Below are 17561 nucleotides of genomic sequence, written 5' to 3' on the forward strand. Positions count from 1 at the left end.
GCCACATCTTCTGGCAAATGTCTACAACACCAACCTTACTGGCCATGATCATGTGTCCACTATGTGTGATGTAGGCCCTTTTCTTGCAATGAGCATAAATTCCTCCCTGAGAAGTTTCCCTGCAATGGGCTGAGAAGCATATAGCTGATTCGGTAAGTGGCACAGCATTGAGATTATACTACTTGGAGCTGTAGAGTGCTGCAGAACCAAGCCCTCTATTTGTTGAAGACTTGAACCTTTATAAACAATCAAGGCCTATGATAAACAAGAAAATAAAAGGACAATCAGCTTCACAAGTCACCTCTATAGTTGGGAAAGTGTCACAGTAAAAAAAAAGAGATGTCATTGTATCAATTGGAACTTTTCTTCTCTTTTCTTTCTTTTTTCATTTCCTTTTTTTCTTAATGATTTGCTTTCAATCGGAACTTCAATCACATTAATAAATTGTCAATGTATCAAATTATACGGTGCTACAAGGCCTACAAGCACCACAATACAACCCCTACTCAATTGCTTGCTGGCAGGTATTGCAAATCATAAGCAACAAAGGAAACAAAAATTGGCCTTGTAAAAGAAAACCAGTAAGAAAAACACACCAAGTATGAAAAAGTTTAGAAAGAAAAAGCAAACAAAAGTCATCACCTGATATTCTTGAAGTGGATTTCGTTGCTAGTTAGGCATGTACAAGAAGCATCCAAAGGCTGAAGAAATAAGAAAACTCAACAGTCAGAATGTAGATGATAAATATGATTGATTCAGTTCATTCATATTCGTAAGATTCCATTAATTTACCTTAGGGCCCGTTTGGCCGGTCGGATTGGAAGGGATTGGATGGTATTGGAAGGGATTGGAAGTTAAATCCCGGGATTGGCCGGGCGTGCCAAACAGAGTCGGTAATCTGATCCCAATCCCATGGATCTTAAGACAATCCACTGACAACACCATCATTACCTTTAAATCCCATCCAATCCACCCTAATCCGTTCAAATTTGCCTAGGACATGTTCGGTTCGTGGGATTGGAAGGGATGGGAAGGTTTAATCCCCAGATTGGCCAGGCGTGCCAAACAGACTGGATATAGCAATCCCATGGATCTCAAGACAATCCACTGACAACATCATTACCTAGAAATCCATGCCATCCATCCTAATACCATTCAATCCCTTCCAATCCACCCGGCCAAACAGGCCCTTAGATACTCTAATAAGACCATGATAGAGGTGGTGAAAATGGACAAGATAGCTTTTTCACTCGCACAAGATAAGGTCCTAGATAGGAATTTTGGCAACCAAGAAAAAAAAAGATCCTTAAAGCAGACCCTAAGAAGCTGGGACAAGATACTTCTTTTCTACCAAGTCTATCCAACAAAGAAAAATAAACAAGGAGCAGCCCGCAGTTTCTAAATGCTAAGTAAATTCCTAGCATTTCAATAGCAAAAGGAAACGAACCAAAATCGCAACTTGCTATGAGAAACTAATGAAAAACAAACAAAAAACAACAATAAGGCCACTGAATCCTAGCTTTTTTAACGTAAGATGCCTTAAAATATAACCGAAAGGAAAACAAACACAATCTAATTCTCAGGCAATATCCGACCAAAACTTAGATATAACCAACTCTGCATGGTCCTGCAACCCCCATTTAGAAAAAAAAAAATTGCAAGGAGAGATGAAATGCCGACCTTTTGCTTCTTGAGCCTTTCATTCTCTTCTTCCAGACATGAAACCTTGTTCTCCAACTTGTTCGTGTATGCCTGCCACAATGGGGAATAAATTCTCAGTCTTAAAAAAACAGAAAATGGAAGTAACTGGTTTTCAAAATGCAAAGTGCACTACAATTTTTAATGGGTGCATGGTTGTATGATGAAATCCATGTTTTTATGTGTGTATATGCATGCATGAATGGATGGAGTATGGATGGATGGATGTATGCTTGCACGGATGGATGGATGAGGTGTGTTTATGAATGTGTGTATGCACGCATCATGATGGATGGATGGATCCACGATTTTCTCCATGTTTCCCTGAGTCAACGATATGTGCTTTTAGGCCCCATTAAGGGAAAATTTATTATTCCTAAATATGCAAACATGCATCTTGATATTTAGTTAGAACAAAATCTAAGCTTGTTTTTTGAAAGGTCAAAAGATATTAGTACCTAGATGCATGGTGCAAAAATAATTGTCTGACTGGCACTCATTTGATTTGATGCACCAGGGCTGATGATATATTTTGACTACTCAAAATGGCTGGAAAAGATCAGGGCCAAATTACCTTGTTGGACCGTGCATGTGCAACAGAAAACTGAGATTGGTTGTTGATGACAGGGAATGAAGAATCGCCAATGCAATCCTTGTTTTAAGACAAATAAGAAACTTAAGTATCATGCAGTCCATGCAGATTCACAAACCGTTAAAAGAAAGCCAGCTATTGGCCAGTGTTAGGACTTACTCTTTCATACACATATAAGTTTCCATCGGCATGAGCAATGACAAAAGTGCCTTCACTTTCAGGAACCCATGCGATGTTGGTGCATCGACTGTGGAAAATAACATTTGCAGCTTTAGGCTAACAAGCACATGAGATCTTCTATAGGAACAAACAAGCATCAAGTCATCTAAGAAATTGCATATAATAAACAGAACCAACAAGGGATGTGACCATTAACATGTTGAAAGAAGTTATAACCTAATACAATATTATAATGCTTGCAATCTGCTTTTCGTTGACTGGCTATGTAAAGAAGACATTTTATCTTTTAATAACCAAAAGAAGATTCAGCTTTCATTAAAAAAATAAAAAATAAAAAATCTCTTCCTTTTCTTTTCCTTTCTTTCTTTCTTTTTCCTTTTTTTTTCCCCATATTTTAAAGATAACCAAAGCTTTATAAAGAGAGAGAAAATGGTGAGAACAAAACAACATTAAGGGAGAGGCAACAAGGAATCCACGGTGAGTGATGCTTCCTCTTTCGCACGAGTATCAGCAACCTTTTTTGTATCCATTTGAAAATTATTTCTGCAACTACTCCTTGAATGCAGCAGCAACTCACAATGAGAATTAAGCATTGAGATGAAGATGTGCAATGCACACACACGCACATGTGAGCATCCATTGTCATCAAATTTCTCCTTCATAGAGAAGGGTTGTATTATTTTTGTGAGGACATATACTTCAGATGTAAGCAGTTATTGTTCAAGCATGTCAATACTAATAATGTGAGCTTTTACTAATGGAAAAACATGTTGAAGGGTCTTTTCCTACTTTTTGTTGATGAGAAAAAGTTTGCGCATTCTCCTAGTTCCTGTTGATGAAGCAGAGGTGTAGGTTCCACCCCCAACTATTGTCGATGAGAAAATGGTGGATTCCAACAAGCAATCCTTACACTTTTCTAGAATTTGGATTCTTGGCAGAAGAAACTAGGTGAGCATTGTGAGAGGAATATGAGATTTCCACTTATTACCCAAACAAGAACTCAAAATTGGAATCCATCTTTCAATAATTCTCTTGAAAATCATCATTGGATGATTACTGTTTTTTTTTTTTTCCTTTCTTTCGCCTTGGATTTCACATGTCCTTCGTGTAATCCATGGAGATGCAAAATCATGTAACCATTTAAAAGTTTGCACCAATGGGTTGGTTTAGTTATCATCTAGTGCATGAAAAAACAAATAAATAAATTTGGCGGTAGTGCGGAATATGTAACAGTTAAATATCTCCATCAGCATTCTCTTGTAAGAAAAAACAAATAAATTTGTCTAAAGTTGGTTAAAACAGATGGAAGAATACCATGTGCAGCTGATGGAAAAAAAAAATCCATCTAAAATTGTTGAAGAAAGAAGTTAAACATAATGATCAAGATGGAACTCTTAGATCAGCTTATAAAAATTTAAGCTCCCACTGCTGTGAGTGATGGTTTCCCAGTCTGGTTCAGTGTCAGCTTATAAAAATTTAAAAGCCTGCAAGTGTACTTGCAACATTCAACCTTCAAGCATTGCACATGCAACTACGAAAAAGTGTACACACACCATAGCCTACATTTGTTACCATAAATTTGGCATGTCACTAAAATTTCTACGAATACAAAACAAAACAAAAAAGCAGCAGTATATTTGTTGATTTTTGAATATGTTGCACCTGATAGCCATTTTAGTCAGCTTTCAGCTGACCGACCTATCTCAATTTGAATAGTATTATGTAGATCAGATAGCCATTTTATGAATAAAATATATACAAAGTACGCATGTGCATAAATATTAATGGGCACTATTACCAAATTAATATGAAGTATAGAATATTGTCTGGTTGTACATGCATGTTATGTTATGTTATGAGAGAGAGAGAGAGAGAGAGAGAGAGAGAGAGAGAGAGAGATACATGGATGCATGATGTGCGCATGTAAAGAAAATAGCGTTCATCAATGAATATTGCATGGTATCTACTGGATGTGAGGTTTGGAGCATATCCTTTTGGACGTACTCCTAAAGTTGGAGATCCGATCTTCTGAAATCATTCATAAATTCTTGTGATGGGCGTTGATTGTGTAGTGTTAGTCAAGAAGAGCCAAAGGGATTTACATTCCATGCACCCAACGTGTAAAGGCAAGTAACTAATTATGCCAGAGACCCAGTAATCAAACTATCAAAGTGCAGTCATCCCTCAAACGCATGACACCTTTGTTAGAAGGAATCCATTGCCCCTTGAATGATATCTTGTCTCTATCTTCTTATCACCTTTCTTTCTATCCTTTCTTATATCTTTTCATCTACATGTAATTAAAATCCAATGTTAAAATGAAAGTGGACCCCACGTAGTGGATGTCTCCTTCAAATCACAAATTGGCAGCAACACAGAATATTGTCCCATCTTCATGCACGACACAAACGATAGCTGGAAACCAAGTACTCTTGAAAGGGATGGAAATTAGAGGGTGATTCCGTGCATCCACAGGCTGGGCCTTTTCTGTGTCTCATTTTCATTCTGAACCCGCCACACACGTGGATGAGATCTGAACCATTCGTTTCATATTCCCAATAGTGAATGGGCTGTGGCCCAAAAAACTCAATGTTTGAGCCAATCTAGCCCTTTAATTGGTGGCATATAAATCTAAACTAAGAGACCAAAATCACTAACAGCTCGCCAATTAAAAAGGCCCATTTTTTAGATGGTTAAGATAATCCTATCAAAGGTAAATTTGGTCAGTGGCTAGTAATATGGATGATCCCATGTGATGCGAGGTTCAGATCATCATATGTATGTTTTACGTGTGAGGTACACAATCTAGCTGCTCAAAAATGCAGTGTGCCACCATGGGCAGGGTAGGCCGATTTGATCATATCAGCATTCAACAGTGACTAGCTTTCTATGTATCCCTGTGCAACCTTACCTTCAAGTTCGAGAGCTCATTTTCGACGTCACGTCATTCTTCCAAAAGGAACCAAACACATTCATTTTGCCAAGGTAATTCAGCAGCACGAGGCTTGTCTCAGTCAGCGATTACTACCATCTCGAATTAAACAGGTAATTTTAATTTGAGATCAATCGGCTTTAGCATTCATTTAATAAGCCTCATGATCAGAACCTAAGAATTACCCATTCCAAAACTTTAAGTGGGCCATGTGGCATGAATTGAGAGGTTTTTAGGGATAATTTTCCAGGGTGGCCACCTAAGTGTTGAACCAGTCTGATTTTTGAAGTCTTGTCTAAATAAAGGTGTACACTATTTCTAGTGAAAAAGAAGTAAGCAATGAATGTCTAGGTGCAGATGTTGATGATCTTTACGAGGAAAATGGAAACATGGAGTTTTGTCCTTCACCGGAGCTCAACTTAGCATCTGAAAAGCCAACGTTTGAGCAACTTGGAGGATACGAAACTTGAGAATGGGAAAGCTAACATGTCATGCTGGGGACAAGCTGCAGCTGCAGAAGTGAAATCAAATGGTTGGGGGTGGCTGGGATGTTGATAAACATCCCAATTCAAGCAAAAATGATATAACACATCCAAAACAAATGTTTGGTCTAGTTGGGATACTAATAAAATGGAAACACAGGCAACTCAACCTATCCAATCATCAGAGTTGCCCGGAACTAGTTCTTGGAATAGTATCGGAGATGCGAAAAAGAAGCACCATACACAATCAGATCAGTCTAATGCCTGGGGTGGCTGGGGCGGTAATAGTGTGGGAGATGCGGAAAAGATGCACCAGACGCAAGCAGATCAGCCTAATGCTCACAGTGGCTAGGACAGTAACAGTATGGGAGATGCGAAAAAGCACAGACACAGTCAGACCAGTCTAATGCATGGGGTGGCTGGAATAGTAATAAAAAGGAAACACAGGCAAGTGAATCTAAAAGACCAACAGCAGTGGAGTGTCCTGGATTTAATTCTTGGAATAGAACGGAAGTGCAAAGGAAGCAGCCCGTTCAATCTGATCAATGTACTCCCTGGGGAGGTTGGAAATCAAATGATGCAGGAAATTTTTTTTAAAAAATAAAAATTCAGACTTTGTTACTAAAAATCCAACAACATACGAATTCAGCCAAACCCATCACAGAAACAGTACTCAAACTTTAAAATAAAAAAAAATAAAAATAAAAATCCCAAAAATAAAATCTTTTGAATTTCCAATTAGCTACACCAAAAATCAGTTTCAAACAGTAGTTGAGAAATAGCAGGTGTTTTTCCCTACAGGTTAGAGAAATGCTTTACACAGGTCTAGGTGAAACAATTTGAGAACAGGGCAACAACATCATTATAGGTTCCTGAACACAGTAAATATCCTCGTGAGGCCAAACCTTTGTAACAATACTACAAACGAAGCCAACTACTGCATTCATTAAAACAAAGAAAAATCATATCAAAAATTAAATGATTAAAGATGGACATCAAAAGGATTAATTTGTTGTTACCAGTCCTGTTGCATTTTGCAAAACCAAAAACCACTCCCAAGAGGACTTAGACCTTTTCGAAATGTCACTCTCTTTCCAATATGCCAACTTCTCACAACCACTAAATTCCCACCTCAAGGAAAGAGATGATGAGTTTGCAAAAGCCCTTCCTAATGAGGTGGATCTATGTTGATTGTTCCCCTCCCATATATCAGGTTAGTCCACTCATGGATGGGCGAAAAAAGTATGAAAGAAACAGAGAGATTAAATGTACAACAGTGGTACACGTTATTGGTTGAAGCATTTCTTCAAACAAACCAGTAGATGTCAGCAGCCATGGACAACCGCGGATATGGCGGCCGCTGCTTGATAATCGAAAGGGGAAGTGAGAGAGAGAGAGAGAGAGAGAGAGAGAGAGAGAGAGAGAGAGAGAGAGAGAGAGAGAGAGAGAGAGAGTACCTTCTATTTTCTCTTCTTTCAAGAGAGGCCGGAGTGGACGGACGTTGGAGAGAGAGAGACTTTCGGGATTTGGGGATGGGGTGCACGATTTGGGGATGGGGCGATTTGGGAGATAAGATGGAAGAAGGGTTTTGGGGAGAGAAGAGGGAAGAATGGTTTTTAGGAGAGAAATTTTGGCGCGCTTGATTCGGAGATGGGGCGATTTGGGAGAGGAGGGAAAAATGGGTTTTTGAAGAGAAAGAAGGCGGGCGCGATTTTGGGATGAAATTCGGGAGGCAAAAGACCCTTTTTTTTATATATAAAATTCCAGCGGCGGTGGCTCATCCGTACACGGGCGGCCACGTAAAAACGCCGCACATTTTGTATCTACATGGGCGTTTCGTCGGGGCCGCCAGTGAGAATCCGCTGCTGATTATGATATTTCTTGTAGTGTGTACATATATACATATATACATGTGTGTGTGTGTGTGTGTGTGTGTGTGTGTGTGAGATGCATGTTGTGTGAACCTTATAGGTTTTCAACCTTGCATTCTTTTTTGTACTAATCAATACATGTTCAAATACAGAAAACAAAAGCAAGAAGAGGAAACAAGTAATCGCTGCACTAACAATCTCTCTGTCCATCCTTCTACTGGGCTCCTTTATGTGTTATTTCTGTAGGCAAACGCTATTGCATAAAGGTAAAAATTCTCTTAGTCATGAACCGTGCAATGGAGATCAAGTGAAGCAACTGTTTTGCTATCAACCAGGGAAGCGGGAAAGTAGCCAAGAAGTATTAGTGCGTGAGTTAGGAGATAATGGGTCAGATGAAAGGGAATTCATCAATGCAAATAGGAGATAATGGGTCAGATGAAAGGGAATTCATCAATGCAAATAGGCTCAGAGATGGTGGAAGGAAGGGTCTGGAGTTGCCGCTATACAGTTTTGCAAGTATAGTAGTTGCTACATATAACTTCTCTCCAGCAAATAAGCTTGGGTATGGTGGTTTTGGCCCTGTTTATAAGGTAACCATATATTTTGTTTTATTTTTCTTTTTGAAGAAATGGATATATTCAATAAAACTTGGCGAAGCTGTAGAGATCGCATACAATTTGGGCTAGCCCTCTGGGACAAAAAGGAGGGGGCGGCCTATCATAAGAAGAAATTGTACAAAACGGATCTAATTTTCCCTAATCATTCCTAGACCTGCCCAGTCGAGAAGGAGCTCCCCTCTCGACAGGAGCGGGAGGGCAGGTACCTTGTTAAACTCCCTGTATAGTTGGCTTTCACTACCCATAAGCTCCAGGCCGTCTGCTACTCTGTTAGCTTCCCTCGGAATGTGCTGGATAGAGCAGGTAGTGAAAACTTTCATAGGCTGTCTGCTACACTGTTAGCTTTCTCTACCCTTTTCTTGTTGACCATATTTCATTGACACTAGTTCAATTTAGATAGAAATAAATGGCATGTATTTCTGCATAGGGATTTGAACGAAAGTGATGTAGAGCAGGTCGCAGACACTTGCATGGCAAAGATAGACCAGAGAAGATCCGATCGGAGGTGGAAATGATCAGGACCGTCAGAACCTTAACACAGTAGTATCTTGCAAACCAGAATGAGTTTTTCGGCATATCATATATGATTTTGGGGTAGGAGAGGCTACTTTAGCCAACCAAACCCGATACGCCAGATTGTCCACACTGGATCTGCGAGACTCCAGATCGACAGTCAAAAGCCCCTTTTACTTTTGTTTTTACTATAAATAGTGAGTTTTAGTTTGATTATAACTTTTGGTACTTTGAGTTTTTGGAGTTTGCCCAACATGAAAAAGGGCTTAGAAAAATTAGGGAAATAACATGGTTAGGCCAAATTGGACACTTACTATTTTTGGCCGAGAGAGAGAGAGAGAGAGAGAGAGAGAGAGAGAGAGAGAGAGAGATTGAAATTCACATAAACCGTATTTCAGAAATATATCCCATGACTTGGAAAATCATGAGAAAGAAAGACAAAAAAATACAGCAAATAAAGAAAACATCACACTTATTCATACCGCCTCTTCCCACCAGTGAAACGACTCTGCATATGTATTTATGAGTCCAAACTGATCATACACCACTTTAGCTCAAATAATTACTAATGATCATGTAATTTTGTTTTCACCAATACCTTTTCAAATACTACTCATCTTTCCTATCAAGCTTTTAACAGACTCGCTACGAAAATAATTCTAAGAAGAAGCAAATCCTAATCAAGCTTTCGAACTATAACTATGATTTGAAAGTTAGAGAAAAATAATTCATCTTAGCTGATTCGTTCTCTAAAAGTTAGTGTAGAGGTAACAATACCTTTATCTTACCATAAATAACATACTTAGTTGCCAAATTTCCATGCATGTTTCAGCAAAATAACTCTGCTTTAACAGGACCATATTTATTGGAAAACACCAACACACGAAGTATACACCACTTAGGGTGTCAATATTGAATAGAAGATGCTGACGGTAAATGACAATCTTCAGGGTAAGTTGCACGAGGGACAAAAAGTCGCAGTGAAAAGGCTTTCAAGAAGTTCTGGATAAGGCCTAGAAGACTTCAAAAATGAGATTATACTTATTGCCGAACTCCAACACATGAATCTTGTTAGGCTTTTGGGTTGCTGCATTGAAGGAGAAGAAAAGATACTGCTCTACGAGTACATGCCCAACAAAAGCCTGGATTTCCTCCTCTTTGGTTTGTTGCTCTTTAACACTTTCCAGCTCCACGCAATACTATGGTGATAGTTTGGCATCATTTCTCAATTTGCAGTCTCTCATCGACTGTACACGTGACATACATGCACTCTGCTCAAACCATCCAAATCTTCGCCCCATTCCATATGGATCATGACTCGAAATTCATACTTATCGGATGATCTTAGTCATCAGATTTTGGTCGTCTAATTCACACTGATTGGAACCAATTTCTTTTAACCAAACTCTACTAGTGTGATTTTTGGCATTTGTTGCATCTACAACGCACATTATGATTACAATGATCCAACCCAATAAGCTTATATACCATGTGTATGGTGGATGGGACAACACTAAAGAAATACCATGTGCACTAAAATACCAATAAGCTTATTATCTGGAAGTCTTGTCCTTCAACTTCATCTACATTCATTTCCTTTATGTTGGTAGGATATTCTCTACCATGTGCACTAAAATACCATCCTGTTTATATATTTGAGTCTAAAATTGATGCAGATCCAACCCAAGGAAAGCTTTAAGATTGGGGAAAACGCATCCACATCATTGATGGAATTGCTCAAGGGCTTCTCTATCTTCACAAGTACTCCAGATTGAGAGTTATTCACAGAGATCTTAAAGCCAGTAACATCCTCTTGGATGGTGAGATGATCCCCAAGATATCAGACTTTGGCATGGCGAGAATTTTCGGGCGAAATGAATCAGAGGCAAATACAAATAGGGTTGTTGGAACTTAGTAAGTAAAGTCATTCACAAGTACCAATGTACACCTAACCACATACACATCTATATACCCATAAACATGCCCAACAGATTGTCTAACTTCAATTGAAATTTTGTTGAATGGTGGAATTCCAGTGGTTATATGTCTCCCGAGTATGCAATGGAGGGCCTTTTCTCAGAGAAATCTGACATCTTTAGCTTCGGAGTCTTACTTCTAGAGATTCAGTGGCAAGAAGAACACCAGCTTTTATCATTCTGATAGGTCTCTAAACCTTCTCGGATATGTGAGTAACCAGAACAAATCTACCATCTAGGGTTCATGTTTCAAAACACCTTGTTTTTGTTTCGTTTTGGAATTTGTCAATGACTTACAACCAAGAAAGATGTAATTGTTTCAGGCATGGGAATTGTGGAAGGATGGTAGGGTCTCGGAGTTGATGGACCCAATGTTAGGTGATACATCTACTGGCTCTGACAATTTGAGATTCATCCAAATGGGACTCTATGTGTGCAGGAAAGTGCGAGGGATAGACCCACCATGTCTGATGTTGTTTCTATGCTTAGTAACGAAATGACAACGTTGGCTAATCCGAAACGACCTGCATTCTTTTTAGGAAGAAGGGGGCTTGAGGAGAATTCATCTAAAAGCAGAACAGAGAATTTTTCCAATAATGATGTAACTATTTCTGTGATAGAAGCTAGATAGACATTCCGAATTCAGAACAGATTATGCATCTTTTTCCAATCAACGGAATTATAGGTGGTTGAAGTTCGAATAATTCTTACCATTTTATATCAGTCAGATTAAATGATTATGCTGTAAGCTCCCATATGAGACAATGTGTAGTATGGGTAAGATTGTTGGATTTATTCTCTAAACTACCATAAATAAGCCATTGTTTCATTAAATTCTTGAGTTGAATTGAGTCAATGAAAATTTTCTATTCATTGTTCTACATTCGTCAACAAACAGGGATGAGAACCATCATCCCTTCAGTGCAAGTTTCTTATGGTGGCTCATATAGCATATGGTAACAGACATATATTCTGACTCCTGGTACACCACTTCAACCTTGATCTTGACACTCGTAACTGTTCTTCCTCCATTGCCCGCCAACAAAACCCAGCAATGATGAAACCGATCTTTTAAGAAGTAAGAAGATGCGAGTGTACAAGTTCCTCACAATACTCTTAGACAGACAAAAATGAGTTTGATCTAAAACTCAAGCAGACAACAGCACAGATAACAGTTTGGATGAGGATGCTCCCCTTTTTTCTTTTTTTTTTAAAAATCAAAACATCAATATCATCTCGTAGATGGCAAAAGCTGTCACTAAAACAATATAAGTTCAAACAAAACCCGATATCCATCACATCAAAATAGAACTAGATTACCATGATACCTTAAATGTCAAGTTCTCCCAACAAAAAGAAATATATCTAGAAACAAAACAATTGATGCCTCATTTCCATTTAGAAACAAACCCCATGCTCGACTCTAAAAATGTTCACACCCTCAATCTCCCTTCCTGCTAAAACAGCTTCCCTCCGTCAGCCTCGCACGCCCTCCAGTTGGTTGACACAACACCGTCTGGCAGTTCTCACAGACCACAACAGTCTGCGAGTGGCTAAAAACAGTTGTAATATTGAAGCATCCCTGGCACTTCACATCCATGAAGAAAGAGTTGGGAGACTGAACGAGGCGCTTGAGCTTGTGCCTCTTCTTCTCGAGCTCCGCTGGAGGATTCAGCAGATCGATATCGTTTGGCAGCACCATCTTCGAGAGGAATGAAAACGGCAGACGCTTGAAACCATAACGCTTTGAAACCCTAGAAGGAAGAGAGATGGGGATGCTCCCCCTTGAAGCTTCCCAGGTGTTGTTTGGGCCTTCTTGTTTTCTATTTGCCATGTCATCCAATCTACAAGTAAGATGACACCACCCCCAAAAGAAAACTATTGCAAAAACTCAGGTGGGCCATACCACCTGCTTGCCTGCAAAAACTTAGATGGGTCATGTCATCCAATCCACAAGGACATGGATTTGTAGGAACTTTATCAGACGAGAAGCTAGGGGGCCCACCGTGATGCTTGTGAGAAATCTACCATGTTCATCTTTTTTCTTCCAATTATGTTAGTACATGGACACAAAAATGAGGCAGATCCAAAACACAAGTGGCTCGCATGATAAGAAACGGTAAGAATCGAACATCCACGGATGAAACATTCTTGGGAGCATAGATGTTTTTGACCAGGCTAATATTTTGTGTTTTCAGTTGATCGCAGTAGGAATTACCTTATGAACGGTATGAATGGAATATAAACATCACGGTGGGCTTAGGGAGCTTTCGACAGCTGTCGTGTAGTCCATGGTGATCAGAACTAGTTATTTGTTGATTGATATCTTAAATATGTAAATTAATAGGTCTGTCAATGACACTTCGGTGCCATCGAGCACACTTTGATGCCATCATAAAAATCCGAAATTTCTCATATTGGTTGTTGGACACTCTAGGCGTCCTACTCGATTCCATCGAAGGCTATTCAATGACATCGATGGCCTGCTCAATGCTATCATAAAATTTCAGAAAATTCATGATTTATTGCTGAAACGTTTTGATGTTTATTTCGATGACATCAATGGGGTTCGATGACATTGACAGTCTATCGACGCCATCGAAGTCTCATTGAAGGTGCCATCGAACTATCGCGTAGAGTTATATAGAGTTGTGTATGTGCAGGATTTGTTTCTTATTTCGATTATGATTCTCATAGAGCTTTTATATATATATATATATATATATATATATATATATATATATATATATATATATATATATATCTGTGCGTGTGTGTGTAATCAGTATTAGGAGGTATCTCAAGGCTTTCTAATTCATTCATAGGATTTTAAGGGCTTGAAAGGAGAGATTCAAGCCTTGTTTGAATTGGGTATTCTCTCTATCTCTTCTAATTTTTTGCTTTCATAGTGTATTACTGTCACTTTGTAGCATGGTTTTTTTTTCCTTTCATTCCACGTTAAACTCAATTTATTTGTATTTGGACTTGTTTGTTTGTATTTGGACTTGGTTGTTGCGATTGGAGTACTTTGCCTAATTCATCTTTGTGTGCTTCTGCGATCCCCCAACATCATCCATTGAATCTTGCCTTAGATTGCCTAATGCATGGCCCCTGCGCAAGGATGACACGCACAAATCGAGAAATGGTCCAAATTTTTGATAGAACGATGAACTCGGCTAGGGATTCCAGAGCAGGTGAATGGCAAACCGTGAAACCTAGGCAATCTAAGGGCAGTGAATGGAGCCTCTTCGTAGGCAATCTTGCGTTCGGCATCAAGGAGGAAGATCTGCAAAAAAGGTTTGGGCAATTTGGGGATATCAACGACATCTACTTTCCTTCCTTCGCTCGATCTGGTAGAAAGAGGGGATATGCATTTGTCAGGTTTCAGAACAAGGGCAACACCCAAACGGCAAAAGAGAAGCTTCATGATAGATTCATGGGTAGGCGTCGTATGATCGTTAATGATGCATCCCAGAGACTGTCTCCCAGTAATCCTCCCACTATCATCCCAAACCCCAAGCCGTTGCCTGTCCAAAAATCTGTCAACCCCAATCCGGCCCATTCATCTACCAATGCAGGCAGGGACCCTAAACAAGCTACATTCGGAGACCCCAACCACATCCTATGCCGACGCTCTCCACCCACCGAATCCCCCCTCTTCCTCCACCTCCATTATTGTCCCTAAATGGATATCAGACAAGGGAAGGGCGGGCATGTCCAATGCATTAATGGGAGAGATCCCAGGCTGGACTGATGCGATTGAGCGTATAACAACTATTCTGGAATCATCCCCTTTCAAATCTTCCCAACCACAGATAGCGATTGAGCGTATAACAACTATTCTGGAATCATCCCCTTTCAAATCTTCCCAACCACAGATACACAAAATTTCAGAAACAGCCTATGTTATTAGCTTCAAATCCAGAGAAGGTGTCTTGGCATTTTCCAGGGACCGCATCCTCCAACAGAAAATGAATATGAACAGCACTCGAATGTGGACTCCAGCAATGGCGATTCCGGGTTGAGGTGTTTGGATACAGATTGAAGGCATCCCTATGCATGCGTGGAGTGAGCATACCATTGGATAGATTGCTGAATAGATGGGCACCGTCATTGAGTTGGACAGGGGATCCTTAGACGGAACAAGTCGCTGGTTTGCGCAAGCCAAGATTCTTTTGCATCAGGAGGACCAACTCTTCAAGGTCTCTAAACTTCTTGTAGAAGGAACAACATTTCAGATCTCGTCTTTCATTGAATGCTGCCGCCACCTGAACGGGAAGACTCTTCCAAGCCACACCCAGTCATTTACTCATGTGGCCAGAGAAGGCACAAAGGAATGGGTGGCCGAAGCTTTTGGACAAAACCAAAACAGGACACCGGTTGTGGACATTCAGCACGCCTCAAGCAATGCCACCACCCAGAATGGACAGATGGGGTCCACACCACCTGATGATCAACAACAGCTGGAACCATCCCAACGTGTTTGACAAAATGCCACTGAGATCCTGCAGTCAGTTGATGAGAGGCAAGTGGGCGTTAGCCCCCTGGGACACGAACGACACACTTCTTTCCACCTAGAACCCACCTTAATTCTCAATCATCAAACCCTGGATCTTCAATCTCAACTTCTTGCTATCCTAATAAATGATCAGCCTCCAACCACCTATGCTAGCCAACTGGCAGTCCCTCTCCAAAGGACTGACGTCCAGGTAATTAAAACTCCAAATGTTAACAATCAGCCCACCTCAGAATACATCCTGCCAGTCAGTTTTCCCAATGGCCCTCAGCCTTTACTGTCTCACCCAACGACCCCATGGATTCCGCCTTCTCAGGAAGGTTTAGAAGCCTTGGATAGGTGGCTCTCTGGTGTCAAAAATCTGTTTAAGGACAACTCAGGTAGATAGATTGTCACCCCCATTTATCCATCCCACAGACAGTCAGCTGATAGCCACTCTGCTCACCCGATCACCCCTCCAAATAGGCCATGGAGTGAAGATCAGCGAGCCCAGAATGAAGTCATACCTTTCTATGATGAGACCAGGAATGAACCGGCGAACGCATGCTCTAATGCCACACAAGAACAGATCTTCAATGACCCAGGCAACTAAGTTGTTGCAAAATCGTCCAAGGAGCTGACTCTATGGGTGGACTCTCAAGGCATAACAGGTATTGACGATCCTCCTTCTTCTCATTCGAGCAGTGAACCAGAGCATGATGCGTCAGCCTCGGAAAAAAATAAAGGGAAAAGGAAAAAGCTGTCTCTGCTTAGCATCTCCCACAGGACGAGTGAGAGACTGAGAAGCAAACCAAGTATGGCTGAGAAAAGAGGCTGCGTTTCTAATGGTTAGCATCCTTTCTTGGAATGTGCGGAGGGTAGGTAATGCGCATACTACCCGTTTTCTGAAACGGCTTCTAAAGAAACACAAAGTTGCAATTCTGTTGCTACAAGAACTGATGTTACGAGAATCTCGACGCTCCATGGTCGCCTCCAGGCTGGGCTTCTCAACTCATATTGTTGAGGGAATAGAGGACAATGAACTTTGGATCTTGCTTTTGGCCCAAATTCAAATCCAAACTATACGGACTAGCACCCAAAGCATAACCATCAAAGACCATACATCTACCTTCCCTCAATCCATCACCATTACTGCAGTTAATGCTAGCTGCGGCAGAGAGAGAAGAGAACTCCTATGGGAAGAACTGAGAGACATTTCCAGATAGATTTCAGGCCCCTGGCTGGTCAGTGGTTATTTTAACACCACGATCAGCCCTAATGATCGCATTAATGGCACTCCTCAAATGACGAGTGCGATGCACGACTTCCAGGAGGCCATCAATGATATTGGTTTGCTTGACGTAGGTTTCTCGGGCCCGCCTTTTACCTAGAGTAATAACCGTGCAGGCCGAAGCTGCAGATGGGCTAGACTGGACCGCATGTTCATTAACCTGGACTGGATGTCTTCGCTCCTGGCTTTCCAGGTCCAGCATCTGATGTGATCCCATTCCGATCACTCGCCGCTTTTGCTCTCTTTCCTGGAAGAGACTATAGATTTCCCCTGCCCTTTTCACTTCCAACGAATGTGGATGGTCCATGAAAACTTCACAGCAGTGGTTGCTAGCAGCTGGCAGACTGAGATCGCGGCCACCCCCATGTACAGGTTCTCCATCAAACTGAAAATCTTGAAAACCTCACTGAAAAGATGGAATAAAGAGGTCTTTAGTGACATTTTTAGAAGGTTCAATCAGCTGAAAATGATGTTACCAAGGCCGAACTTTCCCTTCTCAATTTCAGATTGGAGGAGGACTTTTCTATTTTGCAGCAAGCCTATGAAAACCTAAAACGTGCCTATCTTCAAGAGGAGATTTACTGGAAGCAGAAATCCCGAATCGCCTGGCTGACAGAAGGGGATTGGAACACTCATTTTTTCCACAACTCAGTATTAGATAAACACAGATGTTTGGCCATTAAAAACTTAAAGAAACCCACAGGGGAACTACTACAAACGAATAATGATATCGACGACGAAGCGGTCCGATATTTCCAACATTTATTCACATCGAAAGGGAGCAACTCAGACAATGACATCCTCAACTATATCCCGAAATTGGTGACTACCCAGATGAATCTGAGCCTCATGAGACCCCTGACGCTCGAGGAAGTCAAAGCTGTAGCCACCTCTATTCCCCTCGATAACGCATC

The 17561-nt window shown here is 40.6% G+C and overlaps 2 protein-coding genes and 2 pseudogenes across 2 annotated transcripts; 3 read left to right on the forward strand and 1 right to left on the reverse strand.

Moving 5' to 3' along the window:
• Positions 1 to 11708, forward strand: part of LOC131220267 (uncharacterized) — a 52543-nt pseudogene extending 40835 nt beyond the window's left edge.
• A 448-nt stretch (positions 11709 to 12156) lies between these two features.
• Positions 12157 to 12631, reverse strand: LOC131221771 (small ribosomal subunit protein eS27y-like). The gene has a single exon (XM_058217080.1). It carries the CDS (start codon positions 12561 to 12563, stop codon positions 12303 to 12305), a length of 261 nt encoding a protein of 86 aa, XP_058073063.1. The 5' UTR covers positions 12564 to 12631; the 3' UTR covers positions 12157 to 12302.
• Positions 12632 to 13961: 1330 nt separating this feature from the next.
• LOC131222049 (U6 spliceosomal RNA) lies at positions 13962 to 14018 on the forward strand (annotated as a pseudogene).
• A 9-nt stretch (positions 14019 to 14027) lies between these two features.
• LOC131220268 (uncharacterized) lies at positions 14028 to 14546 on the forward strand. Its single transcript, XM_058215219.1, has one exon. It carries the CDS (start codon positions 14028 to 14030, stop codon positions 14544 to 14546), a length of 519 nt encoding a protein of 172 aa, XP_058071202.1.
• Positions 14547 to 17561: the final 3015 nt, after the last annotated feature.

This window comes from Magnolia sinica, chromosome 12, assembly GCF_029962835.1.
Source record: "Magnolia sinica isolate HGM2019 chromosome 12, MsV1, whole genome shotgun sequence".
NCBI classification, from domain to species: domain Eukaryota; kingdom Viridiplantae; phylum Streptophyta; class Magnoliopsida; order Magnoliales; family Magnoliaceae; genus Magnolia; species Magnolia sinica.

Bases quoted from the DNA above. Each gene is read 5' to 3' on its own strand.
- LOC131221771 (XM_058217080.1), bottom strand. From the start codon at position 12,563: ATGGTGCTGCCAAACGATATCGATCTGCTGAATCCTCCAGCGGAGCTC.
- LOC131220268 (XM_058215219.1), top strand. From the start codon at position 14,028: ATGAACTCGGCTAGGGATTCCAGAGCAGGTGAATGGCAAACCGTGAAA.